A 26,168-nucleotide genomic window follows, 5' to 3' on the forward strand; every position below is an offset into this window, starting at 1 on the left:
GTAAATACGGAAGTGGAACAAAACTAATCATCTTGGAAACTCAGGGTTCTATACTTAGGACAGCGCAACCACTCCAGCTCTGGTCAGACAGCTGAACTCCATGTTAGGGCATCAAACACTCCTGTTTACGTGCACATTTTTACAACCTGGTTTGGAGAATAAAAAAACGAGGACCGCAGAAACAGCATAATAAATAAGGCAAAAGTTATACTGCATTTGCTCACTTCAGATGAACACCATGATGGTCCTTACACTTGGGCCAGTGCCCCAGCACTGCTGCCAAAGCGCTGGGTTCTCTGACTTTCACCAGTTGTGATTTGTTACTGTCCTTATTCAAGCACATGCTATGCACCACTGACTCAGTGGGCAGCGCTTAGAACTTAGGAAGAAGTTGAAGGTGAGATCCTAAGCAAACAGTATGACTCCAGGTACACTAGGGTGGGCAAGGCCTTGAGTGGTCCATGTGGGGGGATTAGCTGGGGAAGGCAATGCAAGGAAAGTCACTGAGTCTCCAACAAGTGAAAAAGGGTACACGTTCATGAGGAGGATGGAAGTTGAGGGGATTGATGGAGTAGAGCCAGGGCAGAAGCAGGGAGGCGAGAACAAGCACATTTGGGGATGAGGGGCGTAGGCGCAGACTTGACCTGAAGACTGAGTGACACCAAGAGCTTAGGTAGGAGACTGGTGGGGACCCAGTGACCCTGGATATGAGGGTAGGCTGAGGAGTCTGCGAAAGGCAGGCCTTGCAGAGGAGCCCCGGTGACGTGTTGATTCTGGCCAGCTATGCACGGGCTTCAAAGTGAGGAGAAGGATGCAGGCTGAAGCAGTCCCAAAGCACTGACGGTTCTTCACTCCAAGGCATGCCCAGACCATTTCAGTCAGGTGGGAAGGTTCCGGGCACTTCTCAGAGGACCCAAAAGGCTGAAGCCTTGGATCTAGGTCCGTCTGATTCCATGATGGTCCTGTTCAGAGGGCTGAGAACCAGTGCTCTGGGATGTACTGGGACAATGGGGTCACCGTCTAGGCAGGGGACAGATGTCAGCTGGCGGTGGACGGGGCCTTTGGGTACCCAAACACATAACCTGTAGAGCCTCTGGGACAGGTTGGGACCCAGGCTTGCAGAACTGGACCCTGGCCCAGCAGAGAGCAACCTGGGAGGTAGTTAAAGAAGGGGCCCCAGACACTCACTTCTGCTGGTCCTTCATGGTCTCAATGATGCTCCTCAGCTCGCGGACCTGTGTCCTTAGCTCCTCCACAGCTGCCTGGCTGCTGGACACAGGCTCCATCTTTGGTTTTCCTTCCGCACCAAACAGAGACGGGGAGTTGGCTCTGTGTCCGGCTGTTCCCAAAGAGGACGACAGCGGGGAAGGTGCTGCTGAGGACAGAGGGGCTGGCCCACCACCACCTGTAGCCATGGGCCCTGGCTTGGGTGGCAGGGACGCTTTGTTTTCAGACACCTGTGACAAGGGAGGGCAGAGAGGAGTCAAGTCCAGGATTCATGTTTAGTAAACTGCCACCAACACCCCGTCCCCTCCAATCTATGCGTACTTGTCACTCATCCCTCCCCCCACAAGCCCCCAAGGGCCTACTTGGTGGAAGCCTCCCGGCCTCCAAAAGCCCTCCCCCTGCCCCAGGTGTTTTACATTTGACCACTTTCTGGACAGGCAGTTCCTAAGTGGTTTAATGTACAAGCACAGAGGCCCACCTACTTGCTAGGCTCTGCAAACTCTGAAGTGAGCAAAACATGCTCCTGGTCCTCAAGGAGCTCAGAACCTAGTGAGGTGCAGACAGACAGACCAGCCAGCACAGCGTAGATGTGGGAGAGGTCTGCACATGGAAGGTAGGCTCAGGCACCCTGAAGGGACCCACCATCCCAGAGGTAAGGCAGCTGGGAGGAGCTGACAGCAGCACCCTGGAGGAGAGCTGCAGGGCCTGAAGAGAGGAAGGGTGGGTGGGAGGAAGGGGTTCTAGGGAGAGGGACCACACGGGGCAAAAGTGTAGAGAGCGCAGAGTGAAGGGCCTGCATGGGAAGTGTTTAGTGGGCTATCAGCAGGGCAGGAGAGAGGCAGGGTAGAGAGCTAAGGTTGGGAAGCAGAGGCCTTGTGGAAATGGCTAAAAAGACTACAAGCCAAGCTCATGGTCACACTGGCTGCAGAAGGCCTAAAGGTTGGCAGGTCTGGAGGTGGAGAGAATTGCTGGGAGACTCATAGGATGAAAGCTAGAAATGGTGAGGGTTTGACACAGGCAGTGGCTAAGAGGAGAGAGAGAAGGCAGCTTTGAGAGGTGTCGCAAGACCACGCTCCTTCAACTGAGCTGCAGTCCCTGCCCTCCGGGAGCAGATACCCTCCTCACCCAGGGATGAGGAAGAAGTCCAGACCGGGGGCCGGGGGGCTGGAGGAGCTAGGTGTTGAGGTTGTACCTTTCAAGGGAGGAAGAACTGGCAGAAGGCTCAGCAAAAAGTTTACCGTGTGGCACACACAGGAAATTTTAGGAGTCCAATGGACAGCCCATGGGGCATGTGGAGTGGATAGAGCAGATGCCTGAGGGTGAGCTGGGACAGAGACACCAGAGGAGGAGGGGGAAACCACGGGCGGGGACGGTGCAGAATCGGAAGACCAGAGGCCCAATGACAGAACCTGGGGACTTCCCACATTGAAGAGGTGGGGAGAGAAGGGGTCTCTTGGGGGCTGGGACACAGTGGTGAGAGAGGGACCGAAGGAAGACCACAAGAAGGGTCTGTGTTAGGAAGTCCCCTGGAGGAGTTTCTAGAAGGAAAACTTGTGGGGTAAGTGGGTCAAGGGCGCTGAGAGGAAAATGGGGTGGGGGAGGGGGGATACAGGGGCATTTGGTGGAGGAGGGAGACTGAACCTCATCAAGGCAGGTGGGGACCGGAATGGGAGCCCAGGGCATGGCCTGCAAGTTTAAAACCCTTTTCCCAGAAACTTGGCTGAAGAAGGAAGTAGAAGGGTGGGGGGATGTATTGAAGAGAGAGAGTGTTCATGAAGGAGACAGAATCAAGGAAGGGTTTTCTCTACTTTCAAAGTGGGGGAGACCCAACATGGATGATGGGCTAAGGGAAAGAGCCAACAGAGGGCCCAGATGAAGCCAGAGGTGGCAAGCAGCCTGAGGAGACCAGCAAGGTGCTGAGCAGGGCCAGGACTGTCCCAAGGAGGGAAGGGAGCAGTGGTAGGCCGGAGGAGGAGGCAGCAGCGAGGGCAGGTGCCATCCAGGCAGGTGGGGCAGAAGGCAAATAGTGCCAGGACGCAGGATGTGACGGGCTAAGCATCTAGGAAGTTGAGGCTGCTGGGGAAGCTTGGCAGTGCAGCTGCCACTCCCTCCAGCAGCAGATGCCCAGGGCAGAAGCTGAGAAGGGGCTTGGCTGGCATAGTAAGGAGGCAGAGTGTGGCTCCAGGCTGTGCCGGCGGGACAGACTGGGCAGATGAGCCCAAGGCAGATGGGCCATCATTCCCAGCCTCTCTGCTTGCCTTTTCTCTGCCAAGTTATCATTGAGGGAAATCACTTTCTGCTGCCAAAAATAGCACTCCGCCGCCCTGTGCTTATTGCTAGTTGGAGTTATGGTTAAGAGGGAAGACGGACTGACATTTATGGAGCACTAGTCACATGCCGGCTGTCAGCTAGACAATTAAGACGAAGACCAGTTGGTATACACATTTAACTGAACAGGAAACTGAGGCTTAGGGACATGGTTGAGAAATTCCCTGAGTCTCACAGCTAATAACGGACAGAACTTGATTCAGTCCGCTCCTGTCAGCTAGGACCCTCAAGTCTGGTACCATGACTAGCTGCCTATACCTGAAGATTCATGTTCTCTTGTCCTCATTTTCTTCAATTTTTTCCTATTCCTGGGTTCATGCTTTTCCTCATTTCCCGTGCTGTGTCCTCAGGTACCTCCCCAAACCCACCAATATCCTCACACTGACTGAGTTACAGGCTTTTCTTGAATCAATGCTTCTCTTAGCATTTCCTACATGACTCCTCCTCCCTGCACATTTCTACTAATGAATACTTTTTTAAGCCCTCACAGAGTATAGGCCACCATCCACCCTGACTAAATTACCTCAAGGAGAATTTTTAGAAGCAATAAACATGACATGACAACTCCTGGGAAGTGAAATAGGCTAATGGGAATAAAACGGTGCAAACCACAAACGGGAAGAGTCACCATTCACCAGTAGATGTCACTATAGAGACACCCCAGGGATGTCAGAGAGCACGCAACTGTAGGCATGCCTGTAGTCACTGGAAAAAATGGGTCTAAACCCAGTTTCTACAAATGGAATCCTTTTATAAAGGAAGAGTGCTTCCGTTTTGTGAATAATTACAATTGATCTGTTTTATAGGATTATACCTTTGCTTACTATATTGGATCTTTAAGAAAATCTGTGTGTACACGTATATTAAATCTGAGAATGAAACTCCCACATGATCTTTGATTTCTTTGTGTTAATTCCTGCTTCAAGTGCCTTTAAAAATGACTGCAGTTTTCTGCTTAAAGACAGAAAGCAGTTGCTAATGTTTACAGAAAATAATCCCAATTGACTAGGTTCTCTTAGAATGAGAAAATGAAATTTGAAAATCTTGGTTCACATTCACAGGGCAAACAGAACTTGTACAGACTTCCCCTTGGGAGCCACACACAGTTGGCAAACAATGTCTTCTTTGTTTCTCACAAGCCAGGAACTTAAAATACCTATGCCCTGCACTGAAATTAAAATGTTTTTAGACTATAAATTTATCCTAATAAATGAATCTAAATCAGCTTTGCTTTAAGAGACCTCCATTAGTTACTCAAATTCATGAGCTGCCAACCATCATCTGTAACACCACCAGTTTTGAACCTAAAAGTCAAGATCTATGGGCAGAGGGCACAGCATTTAATATATTTAATGTATTCTTTCTAGACATTTCTAGGCTTTTCAAGTTCTTCTGGTTGTGGTGATGGTGGTGGTGGTGCAGTGTGTGAGGGCATTTGTGTATGAGTGGTTGATGGCATGAAGGGGCAATCAGTCCACAAGAAAAAACAAGGGAAATCAATTGAACTTGTATCTCAGGGCTTCTGCCCAGCTGTGGAGACTCTGTAACCTGCCTCAGGGGTTTTGATGACTAAAGTAATCACAGTCACTAAAGAATGACAATAACTTGTGTTTGTTGCAATGGACTGAATGTTTGTGCCCTCCCAAAATCCTAAGCCGGGTGTGATGGTGTTAACAGGTGGGTCTTTGGGGGATGATTAGGTCATGAGAGTGGACCCTTCCTGAGGGTATTCATGCCCTTTCAAAAGAGACCCAGAAGAGCTTCTTCACCCTCTCTCGTCTTCTGAGGACACAAGAAGTTGGCAGGCTGCAACCCTGAATGGGGCCCTCATGAGAACTTGAAAATGTGGGCACTCTGATCTCAGCTTTCCAGTCTCTGGAAATGTGAGGAAGAAGCTGCTGTTGTTTACAAGCCACCTACTTTGTGGAACTTCATTATTAGCAGCTCAAATTGGCTAACATATCTGTTTATTCTTGTTTGGTTTATAACTCATCGTCAGAGCATACATGAATAGGCAAGGATCTCGGGATGTCAGGACATCCTCACCGGGGCTGGTCACTCACTTGGGATATGGTAACAGTCTTTGAAGTTTTCTTTGATGCATCCACTCCTCTGTGTGCAAGCGAAACGTGTTCCTCTTTATCTTCTTCGGGACTTGGGGAGTCAAAGATATCAGGGCTTGAAAGGGAAGACTGGATAAAGCCAAAAGAAAATGCTTTTGTCAGAATTACACCTTAGCTGACATAGCTTTTGTTAATACAATGCTGTATGCTTTTTGAAGCACTCAACATTTCTATTATGTTTGTCTCCTCATTATAACCCCAGAAAGCAGAAAATGTGCTATCATCTGTGAATTAGAGATAGTGGCAGAGCTGGGATTAAGAAGCAAGATTTCCTGCACCAAAGATCTTTCTATGGGATCTTTCCACTGATGCCCAGGGGCCACCTCACCCTGCAAATGTGCATCATCTATCTTTTCCTGCTCCATCTGTCAGAGCCTCCCTCCTTTCTGCAAACATTTGCTACCATGAGCTTGGAACTGAACTTAATGGTAACATGCCACACATGGTCCCTGCTCTCACAGGGCTGACAGTCCAGTGGGGAAGGACACGCAGGTGGAGAGGAGGCTGCTTGCTAACCTGCCTCTCCTCCATTCCCGCGTGCTGCTTTTCTAGGACCACTACATCTGCTGTATAGTGCAGTGCCTGAAAGGAATTGTCAGAGAAGAAAGCATTTCCGGGAACAAGGAGTCATCAGGCCTGTGGTCCAGGAACCACTGCTTCCACAGCCCCAGAGCACAGCCTGCCTGCCACCACAGCAAGCTCACATCTAACTTGGTACCTTCTGCTAACTCTCTTCCTCACTGCCAAGGACAATCAACATCCACTCTGGATTCTATCTTTGCTGCAGTATATTTACAGAGTGGCAGCATCTTTTGGTAAAATATGAGGCTAACACTCCTACCATCTACCCTCTCGGCCTCACTGTGAAGATCAAAAAGCTGGATGAATGTAAGCCAGTTCACTGGAGTTCCCTTTGTCATAAATGATTATTATGCTAGAATTCCCTCATTTGAGGACCAAGCAAATGAAAATAAGACTTCCTGTGGCAAGGAATCATTTTAAATGAAGAATCTTCCAGCGATATCTTTGGCTGAGCTCATATTCAGCCTCACCTCTATGCCTTCTACCCCCATGGTGGGAAAATAATGCTATTTAGAATCACCATCTGGCACGTTATAGAAAAAGCACACCCACAAATGCTGTTTGTTTTCTTCTGCTTATTTACTAAGGCAGAGACCTTACATTTAGGGAATTTTTAAGCAAGCCTTTAAAATTAAAAGGTCTTGTATGTTAATCTTCATTTAATCTGAAAACCCAATTACCTAGAATAACACCCCCAACCAAGCTTTCTTATTAATCTAAGCTTACCTGCTTAACCACCTTGCAATGCCTGTGTCTTTTCATTTTGAGATTTTATTCAAAAATCTAGTTTCCTCCTAATAACCTCTGGTTTATGAGCTGTCAATCAAAGCTTGTTCTTGGAATTCTATTAACACAAACAGCTCAGACTAGGGTGTGAGACACCAAGCTGGGACTCATGACTGGCCCATTTCCCCACTCATTTTTGCCAACAGCCTCTCAGGAATATGTCCACATCAACTAATCCCATTTTGCTATGAAAGACCTTGAGGAGCTAACTGGAAGGAGAGGAAGTGTGAATTCAGGGTACACATCCAATGGGGATGGATAGGACTGAAGGGTAATTATACTTGTTTAAAGCGCAAATGTATCCTGTTGCTTTAAGTCTGCAGGTAAAATTGTTCCATATAAATTGTCGAACTTTAAGTCACTGTGCCACATCCCATGGGCAGGGACCCTGTTTCATCTTCAGTTGCAATCTTGGTACCTGGCACAGAGCCAAGCCCATAGGAGACAGATGCCTATACATATTTGTTGAATAAATGAACGAACAAATGTATAGTCTAAAAGCAGAGTGAATATGAGATGCTTTTACCTGATCCCCCAAAATATACTAAACTCCCAGACATGGGATGTATAGACCAAGGGCAGGGTAGGGATGGTACTTTGAATTTCTCTGTATTTAATTCTGGATGCCTCGAGGCCCTGGAGATCTTGAAAAGCTGGGAAGAATTTAAAGGGAAAACAAAAATGAAGAAGGATATGTAGAGAAGACATGGAAGGTAGGATTAAAAATTTAAATATAGAGATCCTAAGAAACAATTAAGTAGGTTGTGTGTATGTGAGGAGGAAGAAGGTGGGATTGACACGGCACTCTAAATAAAAGCGAAAAAGCAAGGCACTTTTTCAAGTCTTTCTTCCAAAAAGGAGTCAATACATGGTTAGATTTGTTTCATACAAGAGGGGAAAATAGGATGACTCAAAACATACTTCCAGACTCACTAGATATGTGAGAAGAGGTTCAAAGGAAATGGCATTCTTTTTCTTCTAAATGATGACCCCTTCAGTGGGATCAATGATGAGATAAAAGTAGGAAGTGTTCTGGGAAACCTGCAAAAGGTTAATTCCTTGGTGTATCTGGGTACAGGTCATAAGGTCTTAGACCTGCATTTCCAGCAAGGACAAGGCGCTGTGACATACATACATACATACATACATACAGACAGACAGACAGACAGACACACACACACACACACACACACACTGCTTGCAGAAGCATCAAGATCTTTCCACAATATTCATTTTAGTGTTGATAATGGAGAACTGGAAACAACATAAATGTCCAATAATAGTACACTAGCTAGATAAACTTTCATTTATTCACAAGTTAGAACACTAGGCGGCTTTTAAATGTGACATTATGGGAGAATGTGTAATGACTAGGGAGAAAGGTACACAGTATAAGGCAGGGGAGGAGGGGGGCGCAAACAAGTTCCAAAACACTGTGCTGTGTGAGCCCACTTTTGAAGAAATGATTTTATATATACAAATACAATTTTAAATAAAAGCTAAGGCTATACAGGAAGAAGTTAAGAATTCTTAACTCTGGAGAGAGGATTACAGGTAACTTTTTAAATGCATTTCATTGTTCAAATTTGGTACAATAGATGTCCAATACAAAACATTATTCAAAACAACCCAAACAAGAGACTTCTCTGTGTTATCAGAGTGTTCTGACTGGTCTCTCCTACATGACCAGGTGCCTTGTATGCTTAAAAACAATCTCCTAAAGGTCTGAGTGGAGGGGTTCCATGGAAGGGTGCTGATAATGGGGCTTTGAGAAGGAAAGGCCTGACTGCTGGTATGCACTGTATAGTGACAGGTCTTTCTTTAGCCAAACTTTGTTTTATTTATAGGCCAAACCAGCCTTGCTCTTGTTTTTCACCATAAAAGGTGTCATTTTTTTCTCATCCACATCACTTCAGGGTCAAGCAAGAATCAGGCTGGAAGGAGAGAGAAGGAAAGTGGGAATAGAGAGTGCCCACCTGGCTGGTAATACACAAAGAGCAAATAGAAAGAAATACTGCTTGAGCCCAGAGGACTCTCAAATCACTTTTGATCAGCTGTGTATCTCATGGCCTCCCTCCCTCACCTTGTCCTCAAATCAGCCACTCCAGAAGAGTCCTTAGCTGGAGTCTCTAATCTTTCATGCTTTTCAGGAGCAGAGAAGTGAGAGACACTTACGGATGTGAGGGACTGGGATGGAGGCCGTCTCCCTGTGGCTTTTGGTCTGCTTGTGGTTGGGTGACTGAGTTTCTCAGTAGATGATACCACGGAGTCAAAACCTTCTAGGTCTAAAACAAAAGTAAAACAGAATATGAAGAACAACAATAGGAGTGAGGAGGGGTCCTTCAATAATGTGTCACCCACATCTCTTTTCCTCAACGATCATCGCTTATGTCTGGATAACACTTCCTCATTTAGGAAAGCTGTTAACATCCTCTGGTCATCCGACAAACGTGATTCAAACAGAATGAAATAATCACTTCCTCCTCGGTTTAACAAGCTAACATGGAAGAGAGAGAAACATGGTTTTTCTTTCTTTAACAGCTCTCTTCATAAATCTTTAAAAGCTACAAAAGGAGGAGTGAAAGAGGAGTCCTCTTTTTCCCACAAATCCAAGTCCATTTTGGGAGATAAAACATTCTTGCAGTCCCAACCCCCAAAGCAGGCATCACAAGGTACAGTGTCCATGGGCAGGGGGATGCTGGTCATTGATTCCAAATGACAGAGAGGCCGAGGCTGTACCACAGTACTCTGGCCATCAGCTCTCACCCTGGCATTAGACTATCCACTCCCTGGAGATGGATAGCAGGCTTCCACTTTTCCTGAAAACTCCCCCAGCCCAGCCCCATTCTGTTTCCAGAGGCGTTGTGTGATGGTCACGCATGTCTTCAGTCATCTGTCTGCTCATCCCTTCAGTCCATCCTGACCGATCAGCTACTCCGGGTAACACACACAGCTGGAGACTGAGGCTACACCAGTGGGCTCGGCAGGAATGAGCCTGCACTCAGAGAGCATACGTCCTCTGACTGATGGTTCAGATGAACGTAGAATCATTCAGCCAGATCGTCACTGCACCTGGCACAGGTCCAGGAGGAAGGCCTCCGGCTTTACTCTGCTGCTGTCTTCAACAAATGATCAGGCCAAAGAGCTGCCTGGTTCTACGGCATTCTGGGGATTTACAAATCAGATGTGTATGTGTGTGCAGTGTGCAAAGTAATGGCTGGCAGGAAAGGGCCAACCCTGAGGCCCATTATTGCTTGTGACTGGGGTAACACCACCTCTTGCTGACAAGTATACCATGTTTCATAGGCCATACCAGGCACTACCTTCCCCAACTATTCCCCATTTCCCCTTTTAACACAGCCCCGGTTTTGTTTCAGGACAATGTGCCCAGCTTGAGCTGAACCATGTTTGGTCTAAGCCAATGATGGCAATTCTGCTCCTCTTTGCCTATGACTGGTCTAGAGGTGGCTGTGTAGCCCAATTTGGGTCACTGAGAAGTGAAAGGGAGCCTCCTGAGAGCCTCTCAGGAAGAAATGTCCTCTCTGACTAGAGGGAGGCCAGGGAGGGGGAGGCCGTTTGTGTTGCTGCTTTCTTCTTTCCTTCTTGGGATGCTGTTCTGTATGGATAGGATGCCTGGCACTGTGGCAGCCATCTTATGACCACAAGGGAAGGCCCAGCCAATGTTTTTGGAAATCTTGAGGATGGCAGAGCAGAAAAATGGGAAGATTTGGATGACTGAAAGACCTGATGAACCACCCACCGACACTGGAATCACCCAGTGCCCAGACTTCCTGCCATGTGAAATGACTAACCCTCTGTTATTTCTGCCCATTTCAATCACATATTCGTTATTTGCAGCTGAAAGCATCCCAACTGCCGTGACGGCAAATATGCTGGCTTAGGACAGAAAAGATAAAAATTATGTGTGTTTTTTTTCCTCCTTATTTTGGGGAGAGCTCTTTTGTTGAAGATTATAATAAGTAGCCTGGCTGTGTATAGTCAGCTTATTCTGTTAATGAACAGGCAAGTGTTGTCTGCAGAGGACATCTTTTAGTGGAATATGCAAAACCAAGCACATGTCCATCACTGGTCAGGACAAACCATTACATTACACCTGAGGTTACATTAAGTGCCTTTATTCTAGCACCGGGTGAACGAGTTACTCAATGAACCCATCTGATCAGGGCAAAGCAAGCAGAACTGCAGGTTTCCTATCTGCAGAGATAGCACAAAGTTAGCAGCGGTGTTCTGAGAACAAAGGGGAGACCCCACCCCAAGACAACCACTATCAGTGGTTCAGTATATTACCCTCCATGCTTTTTTCTAGAAACGGTGTAGTCCACACTATATGTAGTATTGCATTCTGCTTATTTCACTTAACACAACTCTATTTAGGCCACAACTCTAAACATTCTTCATAAACATTTCATTGTTGGATAATCTTCTACTGCATTGCAGTTCATGATTTATGGAATCAATCCCCTATTGTTGGATAGTTTCCAAATTATTCCCCACTCTGATTTCTTTTTAACTATAGAAAAGTGCTACACAAAAATTCTTGCATGTACTCTACATATAATGAGTTTAGCAGGTTCTCTATCCAGCTCCCCAGCAAGGAGAAGGGAACCAGGCTCAGGACAGGGAGGTCTGCTGGTGGGCAGAGGGGCTGGTTTTGGAGGACAGGAGGCACAACGAAGGCAGAGGAAGCCTGGGGGACAGGAGCGAGGAGCAGGCAGCCAGTGGGCGTAGAGGTGGATGGCGGGAGGTTGAGGGGAGGAGGAGGAGGAGGAGAGCACCCATACAGGTTCCATTGGTCAGTCAAGGCTGGGCGCTGCCAGGGGCTGAAGGGATCACCTCGATCAGGCTCTGTCCTGGAAACTGAAACAAGCTCCAGACGTGAAAGCCTGAGCAGGGGGAAGAGATTAAGAACAAGTAAAGGGTAACTGACTCTGGTTGTCCACCTTGGCTGCACAGTAGAATCATCTGGATAATTAAAAAACAAACAAAAGACTCATGCCTGGATGCCACTGCAGGGACTGACTGCATCGTTTGGGGTGCAGCCTGGGCAAGTTTTCCGTCTCCCAGGGGGCGTCAGTATGCGGCCATGCTGAGAAGCGCTACTGGAGCAGGGAGAAGGGCGCTGGGGCAAGGGCCAGGTGACCGACAGGGTCCAGCAAGGAGAGAGCGCCCAGCGAGTTGTCAGAATTAAGGCTCACCAGCAGAGTGGGCCCTCCAATGCCAGGCAGGGGAGTGCTGAGCTGGTGTGTGGGGCAACAGAGGCACCAGAGCTGTTGATCAAAGTGGCAGATGAAGCTTGGGTGACTGGTGACAAGTCAGAAACACTGCAGCTAGAGTGAGAAAGAGGCCCACATGGTGACCCAGCATGCAGAGTGGGGTGCGACAGAGGTGTGGGGAGCAAGGAAGGCAGATGGGGTGGCCTCAGCATGCCCCTGGTGTCCAGGGCCAGACAGGGTCACACCCAGGAAACTTCTGCTGGACTCCAGGGAGGCCTCCATCTTTGGTCCCCATCCATGCTCCCAGGCCCACTGAAATAAAGTCACCTGGGAGCTGAGGGTTTGACAACATGTGAGATGGTGGGCTGTGACAAATCACACTTGCAAAACAACTCAGAGGTGTGGTGTCTGTCTCTTGCCTTTAGACTGTGAGCCCCAGGGGGGCAGGAACTCATCTTTGTGCTCTTAGGGTCTAGCACCTTCCTGGGGTAAACGTGTTTAATATTCTGTAAGTTAGGAACAAGTGAACAAATGAACAGCCTACGAATGAAGAAACTATCTCAAGAAAAAAGCTGATTTTAGGAGTGTAGCTTAAGGAGGTGGCTACTAGTGAGACATGAGGTGGCAGGTTCACAAGAAAGGCAGCATCATGCACCACGGCTGCAGAGAAAGCTTGGCTGGCCCATTTCGTTTTACTGGCTGAGGTCTACACTAAAAAGACCTGTACACATTAAAGCCAGGCCACACTTAGCCAGAGTCTCCCCAACAGATGGGTAGATGGCTGAAAAGACTGCCTTATTTCTGTCAACTAAGAGTAAGAGGTGGGTCTGAGTCCTGCACAGGGAGCCACTCTTAACCTCTTTATACCTTATTCAGCTACATTTAACATTCTATGGTTTGAACCCATGAAAAGCACTTTTTGGAAACAACAAAACCAAAATTCTTGAAAGAAAATGATACATCAAGTATGTGGTCACCTGCTAAAGGGGGACCTCAGACCCCAAATTACAACACACTTCTGATTTCTGACAGTAGAGGGGGGCTCTTCAGTGCTATATAACACAGATTTTCAGGGCACAGGGCATGCATGCTCTCATGACTGTGGCTGCAGTAGCTGAGATTAAGGCAGAATTTCCATGACTCACCCACTGTGGTGCAAAGAGAATGTCCCAATTTTCATGAGGGTTTTGAAATGAATCAGGCTGAAACTTGATAGGAGCTTTCTCAGCCTGGCTGGGAATTTTTCCTCCTAATAAAAAATGGTTCTAATGCCCAGAAACCAATCTAAAACTATTGAACTGGCAAATGTTAGGTATTTTTTTAAAAAGTTCGTTTCTTAAGGATGAGAGGTTCTTGGCTTTTCTGATACTTGGAAGACGAACCCTCTGCAGACATGTGAGCAGTAATTCATGTTGGACACTGTGTTGGCTTGGAAAGGGCCTTTGACTCTTCATGGCACATGGAGTTGCCTGTTTTCCGGGAATTTCAGTCACACCCTATTTAGTTCAATTAGGAACTGTGGGCTCATCTTACATGGATGGGAGGGATGGTACCAGTGACCACAGGTGGCTTGAAACATATCCGCTGAAAACGCAGAGGAGAAATACTCAAAAGTCTGCGATGGGCCAGCTGCCACCAAAGGAGCTGTTCATGAGCTCTCAAATGGCTCTGGCCTCAAGAAAGAGCCCCAGAACGGGAGTTGGCTACAGCTGAAGCCTGGCAATGTCACTACTTCCCATTATCTCCGGAGGCCATGGCTTCTCTTCCATGTCCCTGTCAAGGGTCATTAAGGCTGTTGGAACCACTCGATGTTTCTCCAAGGCCCTGCCGCTCTGCAGGCTGCCACCAGAGAGAGGTGTGTGAAGTGCAGTTCTGAGTATGTCCCTTCACTGTTTAAGTTCTTCCCAACTTCCCATGACATCCTCGTGGTATGGCTGGTACCCCCCTCTGTCTCTGCCCCTCAGTGACTTCCCCCTCCCCTCCCCTTCCCTGGGGCCATGGGGCCTTGGCTCCTCTTCCAAAAAGCTAGGCTGCACCCCAAAGCCCAGCTTGGGTGCAGCTGCCCATCTCCCCAGCCTCAGCATTTAGCATCCTGAACTGACATTCCTTGTTGATGTCTCTCTCCCCCACCAGGCAGGGAAGAAGCTGTGGCTTTTATCTCTGTTTTTCCCAGGCCTGATGTCATTCCTGGCTTGTGGTGAGTGTTCAGAAAATGCTTATTGAATAAATTAACAAACAAGTTATCTGGGCTTCAGTTTTTCCACCAGAAAAAAAAAAAGAGAGAGAAAATTAGTTGAGCTATCGGCTTTCAGGAATATTCTTTTATAAATGTGAAGTTGTGTGAAAACCCTTTCAAATCCCACAGGCAGAATTTTGTTTTTATGCACAATTGATGGAGGTGTGGGATTTGGGAACAGAGATCAAAGAACAAGGCTAAATCTTTCAAAAAAAAATTTTTTTTTTTGAAAGATTTAAGTTGAGAAAAGCTTAAACCCCACAGGACCGCAGGTACCTTCTCCACAGGGAAGGAACATCTCAAGGCAGTCTGGACGGGAGAAGAAAATCTCACCCTGCGTGTAAATCATTTGACTAGTATGGAAAATCTGTGCAGAGTACAAAGACCCATTACTAGGGGTCAAAATGAACACCTGTGTCAGCTGAGTCACCATCTAAAAATTTCTCATTTGAGCAATGATTAGGTTCTCTAGGAAAGCAAGGCCTCTGAAGTGTGTAAGGATATAGCAGATTAGCTGTTGTGTTTTCATGTATGATCCAGATGTGAAGTTTGCAAGACACAGTTGCTGGGAGTAAACAAGTCTGAGCTACTGTGCACCCATCCTACTGTTCACGTTTCACACTTGCATGCCCATTTAACCCGCACAAGAGCCCATGCCATGTAGACTACTCTAGCCCGTAAAGAGAGAGATGGAGGGTCAGAGGTTAGACAACCTGGTCAAGGCCACAACCAGAAAGCAACAGGGTCCCCATCCAGATTCATGTCCCTGGAATTCCTTCCACTACAGAGCCCTGGGCAGACGGCAGGAACACTTATTTCTCACTCAACCTATGGTGAATTCTGTGAATTGTTTCTACATCAAGAACAAGAAAAAATACTAGGAAATGTAATTTGTGTGTGTGTGTGAAGAAAGCAGTCTATGCTCTGATAACAAGCTCCCTTTGTTGTATTTTATTCAAGTGTGTTTTTTTTTTTTTTTTTTTTTTTTTTTTTTCTTCTGCAGAAAGCTTTATTCTTCAGCTCTTTGTGAAACAAATGAGTTGGGCAGGATCAAGTGTGTTTTTAAACAGGCAGAAAAAGAGACTGGCTTCTTTAAGGAAATCTCTGGCAAGAAATGTAAGGTGTTAGGCAAGTTAAGCCAGGATGTTCGGCTATTCAGTTTATGTGGAAACCTGTAGCTCGAGAATAAGAGAGGGAGACAGAGTTTATTTACTCATTCACTTACTCATCCATTTATTATCTGTGTGCCAGGCACAGGGATTGCTTTGAGACTGAAAGCACTACCACACTACATGTGCTGATAGAAACCTGCTATATCTGCACTATCCCCTGTGGTAGCCACTAGCCCCATGTGGCTCCTGAGCACATGCAACTTGGCTAAGTAGGATTGTTTAAATCAAATTAAAGTTAAATAACCATGTGTAGCTGGTGGCAACAAAGATCTCTATCATGACCCTGCGTCATGGGATTTCTTCTCATTTTTGCTCAGTCCTTTCATTCCATACAGATCTACTAAGCAAGCACTACGATCCAGGTTCTGGGCCAGGCATGGGGGGATACAGGGGTGAATGGAATCGCTGTGGTCCCTGCTCCGCAGAGCTTAGAGCCCCCGGAGAGACAGAATTTTATATATATAAAATTATAAATTCTGCTAGCTACTACTAAAAAAAGGTAAAAGATGAAATTAGCAATGCTAGCATGCGGACCTAATTTAGATCAGGGGAAGGTGGGCATCTTACTGAAGTTTAGCACTGAGGACACAAAAAGTGCTTCACAAGGATGGATAACGAGCAACAGTAATTGGGAAAAAGCATCTTTTCACATTTGCGTTCCTTGAAAAATTGTTCACTGCAGGCCCAAATTTGCTATGCAAAATGATTTAGTAAATAAATAGTGTATTTACTGGAAATAATAGTTACGCTAATTATATACATGGGACTGTAAACTAGATAACATTTTTGTAATGTCATTTGGCAATACCTATTATGAAATGTAAACGTGTATACATTCAGATATTCCACTTCTAGAAATTAATCCATATAAGCATTTATATAAGTGTAGAAGGATGTATTTATGAGGCCAATGGTCTTCAGACTGTTTTACCAGCATACCTCCTAAAATAATTTTGAAAAGCCATGTGCACCCTCACACATCTTAAGTTGACATCTAAATTTTTTAAATTGAAGTATACTTGACACAACATAATAGTTTCAGATTCGACATCTCAAGTTTTAGTCACAAAGAATATAATCTCTGCTATATTCTAAATACTGATATAACCATTATATTGCTCTCAAATATATTATACCACAGCAATTTAATAACCACTATCATCCATTTAATAAAATCACAAGTAAGCTTTTCTTTAAAAGTTGGAAATTCTGCATCATTCCTTTTCCTCTCTGAATTTATATTTCCATCATACATCCACTGTTGAATTTCATAGTGTAATATATTTCTGTGATTTTCCTAATTCTGTCTTTTAATTACCACCCTTTTCTGCTATAAAACATGTATATAAATTGAAATATGTGATTTTTTATTTCCTGAAATTGTAAGGCTCTAAGTATAAAAATTATTTTTCTTCTGGAGTTATTATAATTGTGATTAGTATAAATATGGCCAAACCATATGTATATACACATACAACACATTTTGATGAATAATTTATAAGCATAAACAAGTAGAATTTTATGGGGCTTTCCCCCAAATACTTCCTGCTTATGTGGACAATTATTATTTAACACCAGAATGACATGGTTTGACATCAATTCTATTCCTATTTTTGATTTTATAGATGTAAGGGCCAAGAAACGTTATTCACATAAGTAGAAGCATAAGGGAATGGGAAGAATTTTGGTACTACAATGCCACTCAACTCCTTGAACTCCTTCCGAGTCATATACCAAAAATCAGATAGTGATCTACATCATCAAGAACTAATTTTAACAGTCAGCTGTCAATGACCAACTCAGTGGGTACCGCCTTCAGTTTTGCTGGAAGCAAAGAACCAGAAACCAACCAACTAGAAAATGGATTTTTTTTGTCCAGTTGATAAACTCATTCAATTTCTCAACTCCAAAACCAATCTTAGAATCGTCTCTCAGTTTGCACCAGGGGTTTGTATACCCCTGAAGTGGGCAAGAGACTGGCCAGGCTTCCTAAGGTGGGAGAGGGTGGGAGGGGAAGGGGCAGAAGCATGACACCAGGGCTCTCAGGAGGTGAGAGTGGAGAAAGAGCACGTAAGAAGAGGCGGCACTATCTGGGGCCTGGGAAGTCCCCGTGGCCCCCAAGCGGGGAGCCCTGCTCACAGACCGCCGGCCCCAGCTGCCCTCTGCAGCATCGCTCCTCAGGAACTGGTTTTGGTGGAGTCACATCACAGCACTTCCAGACGGCGGCGCAGACACTCAGTAGAACATTCTAATGCACATACGAAACAGTAGCATCCTAATGTCTAGAATTACACATAAGCCAAAATTATGCTGAGTACAAAACCAGAGGAGGAAATACTTCCTGTCCGAAGCCCAGGGCTCTTTTTACCCCACTGGGAGGGGCAGGCGCTTCTGGACTTGCCAGAAGGGCGGGCAGCCCCTGTTCTCCTTGGAGCCTCAGAGGAAGGAAGAGGACTGAGGTACAAAGTATTCTAAAATCTGACATTCTGTGAATTATTTCTAAAAAAATCATAAGCAAGTGTATCTCTATAAAAAAATTAATCTGCTAATTGTACATTTCAGTTTTCCCCTGAGCTTCCACACCTGCCTCTCTCTAGGGCCTTTTCTTTGCCCTAGACATTTCTTGCATTCCTCCCAAATCTCTGCAGACATGTGCTGGACCTCTGGTTTTCAGACACCACCCCAAGAATTGGTATACATCCACAACAAAGTTATCACCAGTCCACAAAGTACCAAGAAAAAGGACCACGTATGGGTCTCCCAGTTAGCTAAATTTGTTCAATTGTTAAACCTGGAGATTATTTCTACTAGGTGATGGCATTTGGTTGTTGAAATGCCCTTAATTAGTAAAAGAAAAATCAGCAGTCTCTCAAATTAAAAGCCTTTTTTTTTTGGTAAGCGAGTCCATGACATTCTAAAGACTATGAACGACCTCAGGGAGAGGAGGTAGAGAGCACCACTGTAGGTCACCGCAAAGCTAAATAAAGAGGCTTCTCTGGCTCTGAACCAGGGCTCCCAGCTCACTTATACCTTGCCCTTAGCTTGTCACCACCAGATCCAATTACCTTCTAACAGGGCCCCCAGACCTCACGCCTCCAGTGCTCATGACTTCCCTCACGTATGAACCAAAGGTGGTGGGAGGCTGAGTGGGCTGACGTTTCCAGACCCTTCACGAGGGTCCCGGGCTAGAAAGAAGTTTGATAACTCAGTTTTCCTCCTTAATCAAGTGTAGTTTGTCTATAATGCTTTTTAGCATGACAAAGGGGGTACTGAGCATGGTTTTCTGGCGGGGCTTATACTCCTGCAGATATTTACAAGCCAAACTTAAGTCATAACTGGACCCTGCGAATCTGTGAGCCCACAGCTAGTGGGCAGAGGGACCCTGCAGACCACATAAATGTCCCTCCACATTTTTATCTTCAAAGCTGTGAATGGTCTCAGCATGTAGCAAAAGCAGAGCTACTCAAGCCACTGGGCTGAAGGAAGACTGTGAGGGCCTTGACCACAGAGAGGCAGATGACCAAAATACCAGGGAGGACACACCACCTTTGCACTCATACATGAGCTTCCGGGGCCAGCCCCAAGTCTACACAGCCAATGTGCACTGTGGCCCTCTGCAAGCCAAGAAGCATTCAACCTGACGCTGGCCTCCTGCTCATCTCACTGGTCAGTTACTTCTCGTTACAGGCTGATGGCCGTAGGTGGCTGAGGCAGAGGGCACTGTTAGTGCTGGTGCCTTTGAGTAATTCACACCACCAAACACATCACCCCCATGATGTTATGCAACATCTCTCATTGTCTCCCCGTTGATTTGTTTACCCTCCACCTGTGTTTCTATAGTACTTGTGTGCCTTTTTTCTACTGGGGCTTTGAATGTTTATTGTTTTTGCTTTTACTGGATGTGATGGGGTAAAAGATGTATGTGGGACTCATCAAAACTAAGCATGAACCCAGCCAACCCAACAGACTGCCAAAGGCCGGAATGCCCTCATGGGGGCCAAGCAGGCAGAACCAAGCAGCTTGGGTCTGGTGTGGACCCATGTTTCTAAATGTGAAGGTCTCTCTGCGGGCATTATCACTTTACATCTGGGACCAGACTCTTGAAAATACCGAGAAGGACAAGGCCTTGTCATCAATGTGTCTCTTCTAGAACTGTGAGATGATTTTGACACCAGTGCTGGTTGCCAGCTTGAGCTCGTTAACTCAGCAGGAACCTAGGCTGTGAGCCCTAAGAGTCTTAGGGAACAGGTTGGGAATGGTTGGGGGGGGGGGGTGCTATAGGGAGAGGTCCAGGCCTGCCACCTCTTCTGAACTAACTAGAGCCAAGGCTGTGTCTCCCAAAGTGTGGGGAAGAAACCAGAAAGGCTCAGAGGACCAACTAGGTTCAAGACCCACCAATCACAAGTTCAATGTGTTTTACTTCCTTGGTATAAAATGCACAACCCTAAGTACAGTCTCTTGCTTTTTGTCATCATACTTAAAAAATGCATATTGCTTCTCAAAAAGTCCTGATATAAACTGATGTTTAATCATGACTTGTGTCCCTGGATAGGAGCCAGAGGTGTACCTGTCCACATACACACCCTACCACCCCACACACAGACTAGACTATGTTGAAACAGGAACTACACCTTCCTCTCTGCACAGGTAACGTCAGCCACGCTCCTGATCCTAGAGGGGCGGGGGGGTGAAGATTGCAGGTAAAGAGACACTGTCTGTGGGAGCCAGCAGTGGCTCTAGCATGAAAGTTGTCATGTCAAAGCAACAAACCCCAAGATAGCCGAGAGGCATGGTGCATTCACACAACGCTCAGCCAGCAGTCCACCTGGAACATTCCAAATTTCACTAATGGCAGGCTGGACACTGTATATATTGCCCTATTAAACCTGAGAAGTCACTCAATGGCCTGAAATGTTGAAAGGACCAAAGGGGAAATTTAAAATATAAAATAAAAGGACAGAAAAAACAAATAGCCTAAAGCCAGGGATCTAAGTCTTCCCCCCAAATCTGCTCAAGAACCTTCCCCAAATGATTTCTTAGAGTAAAAGGCGGAAGTTTCAAAATAAGTTAAGAATTTAATCACCTGTTTATAGAAATTTGGTGTCATATTAACAATTTTGTGTTGATGGTCACCATTATACTGCTTTGTATGTCTTGAAAAGCTTTACTATCCACTTGTCCTTTTATTTAATACCCACTTAAACATGGGCTGTTAAATTCTGGGAGAGAATCTAATTCAAAATATAACACTTCTTCCATGTGCAAATCAGACTCAAATTGTACCATTTTTTCCAGGGCAAGTAACCTGCCAGGAGCCTGAGGAAGAGCTCTCTCTCAAGGTCATGGCTGTTAGCTTGGCCAGTGTTTAATTACTTCAGATAAAATTTTTTTTAAATATACAAAGTCATTGGTTTCCAAAAGCTCTGAAACCATTTTCAAACTACAGTTTATAGAGATTCGCAGAAAATAAGATGGGCCACTCCAGGACAGTGTCCTCAGCCCAGATGTTCCCAATTCACCATCAGCTTTTTGGCACCAACAAGCTCTCTCAACCTCGGTGCTATTGATATTTGGGGCCTGAGAGGTCTTTGTGGTGAGGGTGTCCTGTGTACTGGGGGATGTTGAGTGGCGTCCACAGGCTCTACCCACTAGTTGCCAGTAGCACCCCCAATTCCACCCACACTCCCCTGTTGTGACAACCAAAAATACCTCCAGATGTCGCCAAGTGTCTCCTGAGGAGAGCGGTTGAGAACTGCTGACACAGACCAGCTTCACGCACTGAAATATTTGGGCTCATGGGCCAGGGAGACCTGGGTTCAAATCCAACTCTGCTCCTTACTAGCCAGTTAACCTTGCCCAAGTTACATTGCTTTCTTAATTCCCTGTCCCTTCTCTATAAAAATAAGAGTCATTACCCCTCCTTTACCGGGCTGGCGATGATAAGAAATATACAAAATATACAAAACATCTAGTAAGCACCCAGTGACTATTAGTTCCTTCTTTCCTTCCTCTTGCTAGCTCCCATTGCTATTATTTCCCCACTATAAGTTCAGGATAATGGTAGAAGGAAGAAGAAAGGGGGTCTATGCCCTTCACTATCCTGGAGTTATGATGAACACTAGGACACAACATACACAGTTATGTTTCTACATTCCTGCAGAAGCATCTATCTGTAAATTGTACCTCAAAGAGGAATCAAGGATGATAAAGGCATATTCTACTCTGAAATTTTCTTAGAAAAACACTCCTGGCCTTCCAAACATTTTGTGATTCTTCTCTCACCACAGCTGTAATCATACTTACGAACATCCAGGTGAGCTTCAACGTAAGAAAACTGTGTAAAACAATATATATATGTAATACCTTATGGGAACTTATTGGCATTACAAAATGATGCCTCTACCAACTTTTAGAGAACTTTCTTAACATAATCCTATTTATGAAAGACTGGTTTCCAGACAACTCTGAAACACCAATATAGTGACTATTAGTCTAAATAAACACAACTGCTTTATACACTGGGGCAAAGGGGCACTTCTAACCCCATACTTATAAATTGGTGGTGTGTATATCTTTTTTGACATTGAGATCTTAGAATGGTAGGAGAATTTCAATTCAATCCTTTTTAACAGCTTTGAAGTATAATTATAATTTATATTCCATAAAATTCACCTATTTACATGTACAACTTAACACATTTTAGTAAATTTACAGAGGTGTGCAAACACTATCACAACCCAGTTTTTGAACCTTTCTAGCACCCCAATGCAATAAGCTCTCAATAACATTCCCTCAACATAGCTAGGGAAGTACCCTTGCATTTTCTGGTCCAAATGAATCCCCCTACTTTGTCCCCAAGGCATATGTGAGAGATTCTCAGACAAGATGAAGTCAGACTTCATCCCCTCCAAACCAGTATTCAGGCCTAAGTTCAATGACTTTAAAGTTAGGGACACATGGCCCCCAGACTGGCTACAATATGAAGTGTGGGGCTGTGGACTGGGCTGGAAGATCGAGGGGAACACTCAACTTCCTGAAGTGAGCGGGGGCGATGTCCACGTAAAGAGACGGAAGTGGGAAAAGTTCGATGAGATTCGAATAGACTAGAAAACAGCAGTCAAAACAAAGGAGGCCATCAACAGAGGACTGAGAAGGGCAGTTTCCAAGTCAATTAGTTGGAAGGAGATGGCTAGGTTCCCAGGCTGCTTCCTCCCGTTGCTATGTGCTTTAGTGGAAAAGGAACAGAAATCTCCATGGTATTGAAGTGAAGCAATAAATCCCACCTTGCCGTGGCAACTACAATATATGGCATAATAAAATAAATGTTAGGGCGCTTGACTCCTCGGCCTATAATCTCCCATTCCAATCAGAACAGAGATTCTTCCATCAGTAAGAGAAGACTGGATGATTTAATTTTCATTTCTATTCATGCACAGGCCTGCATTGGAGCTCATCTCTGTTTCCTATTAATGTTGAAACATGGCCGTGGAGTTCGATACACACTATCTCTAACTGACATCAATAACTTCGTTTTGGATCAACTGATTTCATTCTAAATTATTGTGGGCTGACAGATGCTGGTAGCTGCCCACACGAGATCTGAAAAAGCCATGCTCTCTAATTGAATATTATAATAATTTAAAATTGTAGCTTTATTAAGAGGAAATGCATTTATTTATAGCTAACTAACACTGATGAATTCTCGTGGCTCTCAGGGTTGTATTCTGCTATGCACTACAGCCCATATTTGGACAACTTTGATTACCTGAATCACTAACAAAACATTCTGGTACAAATCATTTCCTTCTCAATTCAAAGTAATGAACAAATGCTACAAAAGCAGCAGAGAAGAGAGCCAGCCCCTCTGCACTGTCCTATTCTCCTAGACCAGCCCACCTGCAGGAAGAGCATTTCTGCATTTGGGCCTCAAGACATTTTGCTTAAAATCCTCTCCTCCCCAGGCCTCTGGGATGCTGTCAGATTCCTTTTCCTTTAGATGTGACTTTGTGCAGGGCTGGGTCTTCAGCTCTAGGTTTTTCTTTCTCTCTTCTCATGGAAGGACTTTATTTTCATATCTTAAGTATCACTTCTAAGCAACAACAATGCTAATAATAAGCATTTCTATCTTTCTGCTGACCATTAAGTGATTTTACCTAATTCTGGAAGACAAGGTGAGGCAGCTGGTAGAGATCTTACAATTTCTTCACAGATAAAGAAGTGGAAGCTCAGAGAGTCTGTGTAAATTACAGAAGGTCACCCAGCCAGGAAGCCGCAGAATCAGCACTCACACCAGGTCTGCTGCCGCCAGCCCTGCATTGTCCCTAGTAAGGTCCTAACCCCGACCTGCCATCCCAACCTGCCTCTCCAGTCATGGTCCTCTGCCTGCGCCTCCAGCCAGCACTGACACAGGGGTGTCCAGTCGAATTTCGAAGTCAACGTGCTTAAATAATTTCACGTTTCCCCCCAAGCCAGTTCCTCCCCTAGACATGCTTATCTCTACCCCATTTTCCCCATCACCCAAGCCTCAAGCCTCACAGCTGGCAGATCATTCTCTCTATCCTGCTCCCAACTCCTCGGTCTGAGGCCCAGCAAGAATTCTCTCACGGTGCTGCCTCATACCTGTCCGTTCTTTCACCATCCTGTTGTGAGCGGCTTAATTCTGGCTCCTGCTCACTGCCTCTCACCCAACTATCAAATAACCTGACTCCCTGACACCCATCTGATTGGCCCCACAACTGGCTCCATCAGTTGTTATCTGAATTTTTAGACCTGATCATGTCACTTCAGTGTCAACCATCAGCACTCCCACTGCTTACAGAATACGTTCCAAATCTTCCCTCTCAAACTCTACCCAGTTCCAACTCCCATCTCCAGGGCAGCCCCGCTCTGCCAGCACAAACCATCTACTGCAGTAGGGCTGATCCACGCTCAGCTGTCAGAACCCCCATGTGGTTTCCCTGCCTACCTCCGCCTCTGCCTCAGTGAACCGAACTTCCAGATCCAGAGAAGCCCGCCCCCTTTGCGCAGCCTGCCCTATCACCTGGGTACCAAGGGGTCCCGCCAGCTATGACCAGCGTTACTTCCTACCGCTCAGCCACCATTCCGACAGACTGTCAGTGTCACCTCACTTGCCATTTACCATCTCAGGGGCCCAAACAGACCCGAAGCTGCTGGAAGGCAGGGCCTGTGTGTGAGGGCCTTGGTGCCCACTGAGCCCTGCCTCTGAGTAGTACATACACAAATATTCAGTGGTTGATTATGTGACCACCAATCATCATTTATCACAAGGCAAATAATAAATACATTAAATTATTAGTGATATTCTTCCAGGATTAATGTCTTCTTGGCAAAATGAGAGGAACTAAACCTCGGCATCTCTTTCTGGGATCCGAAATACACACAACTGGTGCTCAGTTTCCACTGTCTGAAAAGCTTCCACAGACTAACTCCCCAACAGTGTCCAGGCCATTCCAAACTAGCTTGTCAGACTGGAAAACATGGGATTTGTATTTTGGCGATAGCCACTTTCATCATCTCTGGACCCAAAGAAAGTAAGGGTCAAAGGCCATGGCTCCTCACAAGCAAGGCACAGCCCTATGTGTTCTGGAGTGGGGAGAACACCTCCCTTCCTGTGGGAGGCCCCCTATTACCTTCGCTGAAACTTCCCTGACTGGCCACCCTGCCTTAAGACAGGGCCCAGATGCTAAACCACAGCAGGGAAACGAGAACTTCATCAGGCTCATTCTGGTGAGTCCTCCTTACTCACAGCCAATCACCACTCGGCTCTTCTGCACCCTTTAACCAGGTCAAAAGCTGCAGCAGCATTTCAATTATTATTGCATCAGCCCAAGCTATCAGAAGCTCTTGGTCATGCTTCCTGACTGGGCTTCTCAAAGACTGAGTTTGTAAAACAGTTCCTGGAAACAGGGCAAGTACTTTTGGTGTTTACAGTTGCAATGACACATCCACCTCCAAGCCTTCACAAGATCAGACCAGAGGCTGCAACTCAGCAGTTGCAAAGATGAGACTCTATTAGCAGGTTCAGAAGAAAACAGCCCTCAAAAAAGGACTGCACCCAAGGTGACGCAAATGTTCACATGAGGCACGTTAGTGCCTCCCATAGGCCTACCAACTGTTGGATATTTGGTTCTAAATTAAGCGGCCAACACAAAAGAAGCTGGAAATCTTCCATGTCTAACCAATCCTAGATAGTGGCTGCCAGAGGTTAGGGAAGGGGAGGGGGCAGGCAGGAGGTGGGTGTGGTTATGAAAGTCAACTTGAGGGAGCCTAGTGGTGATGGAATGTTCTGTAGGCTTGACAGTGATGGTGGAAACACAAACCTACACGTGACAAAACTGTGCAGAATTAAATACTTACACATAACTTTTAGTAAAAGTAAGGAATCTGGTGGACTGTTATCAATATCAATATCCTGGTTGTCATCTTGTATTATAGTTTGGTAAGATGTAACCATTGGGGG

At 45.7% G+C, this 26,168-nt stretch overlaps 1 protein-coding gene across 7 annotated transcripts in view; it reads right to left on the minus strand.

Annotated features, from left to right (window-relative positions):
- Positions 1 to 26,168, minus strand: part of SH3KBP1 (SH3 domain containing kinase binding protein 1) — a 309,921-nt gene that overhangs the window by 4,179 nt on the left and 279,574 nt on the right. For all 7 annotated transcript variants that reach the window (XM_073227329.1, XM_037020504.2, XM_037020499.2 and 4 more), the window contains 3 exons: positions 9,222 to 9,331; positions 5,619 to 5,747; positions 1,189 to 1,457 (listed from right to left, as the gene is read on the minus strand). In XM_073227329.1, coding sequence (XP_073083430.1) covers positions 1,189 to 1,457; positions 5,619 to 5,747; positions 9,222 to 9,331 — 508 coding nt within the window. The remainder of the gene's footprint in view (positions 1 to 1,188; positions 1,458 to 5,618; positions 5,748 to 9,221; positions 9,332 to 26,168) is intronic.

The sequence above is a fragment of the Manis javanica genome, chromosome X, assembly GCF_040802235.1.
Source record: "Manis javanica isolate MJ-LG chromosome X, MJ_LKY, whole genome shotgun sequence".
Taxonomy (NCBI): domain Eukaryota; kingdom Metazoa; phylum Chordata; class Mammalia; order Pholidota; family Manidae; genus Manis; species Manis javanica.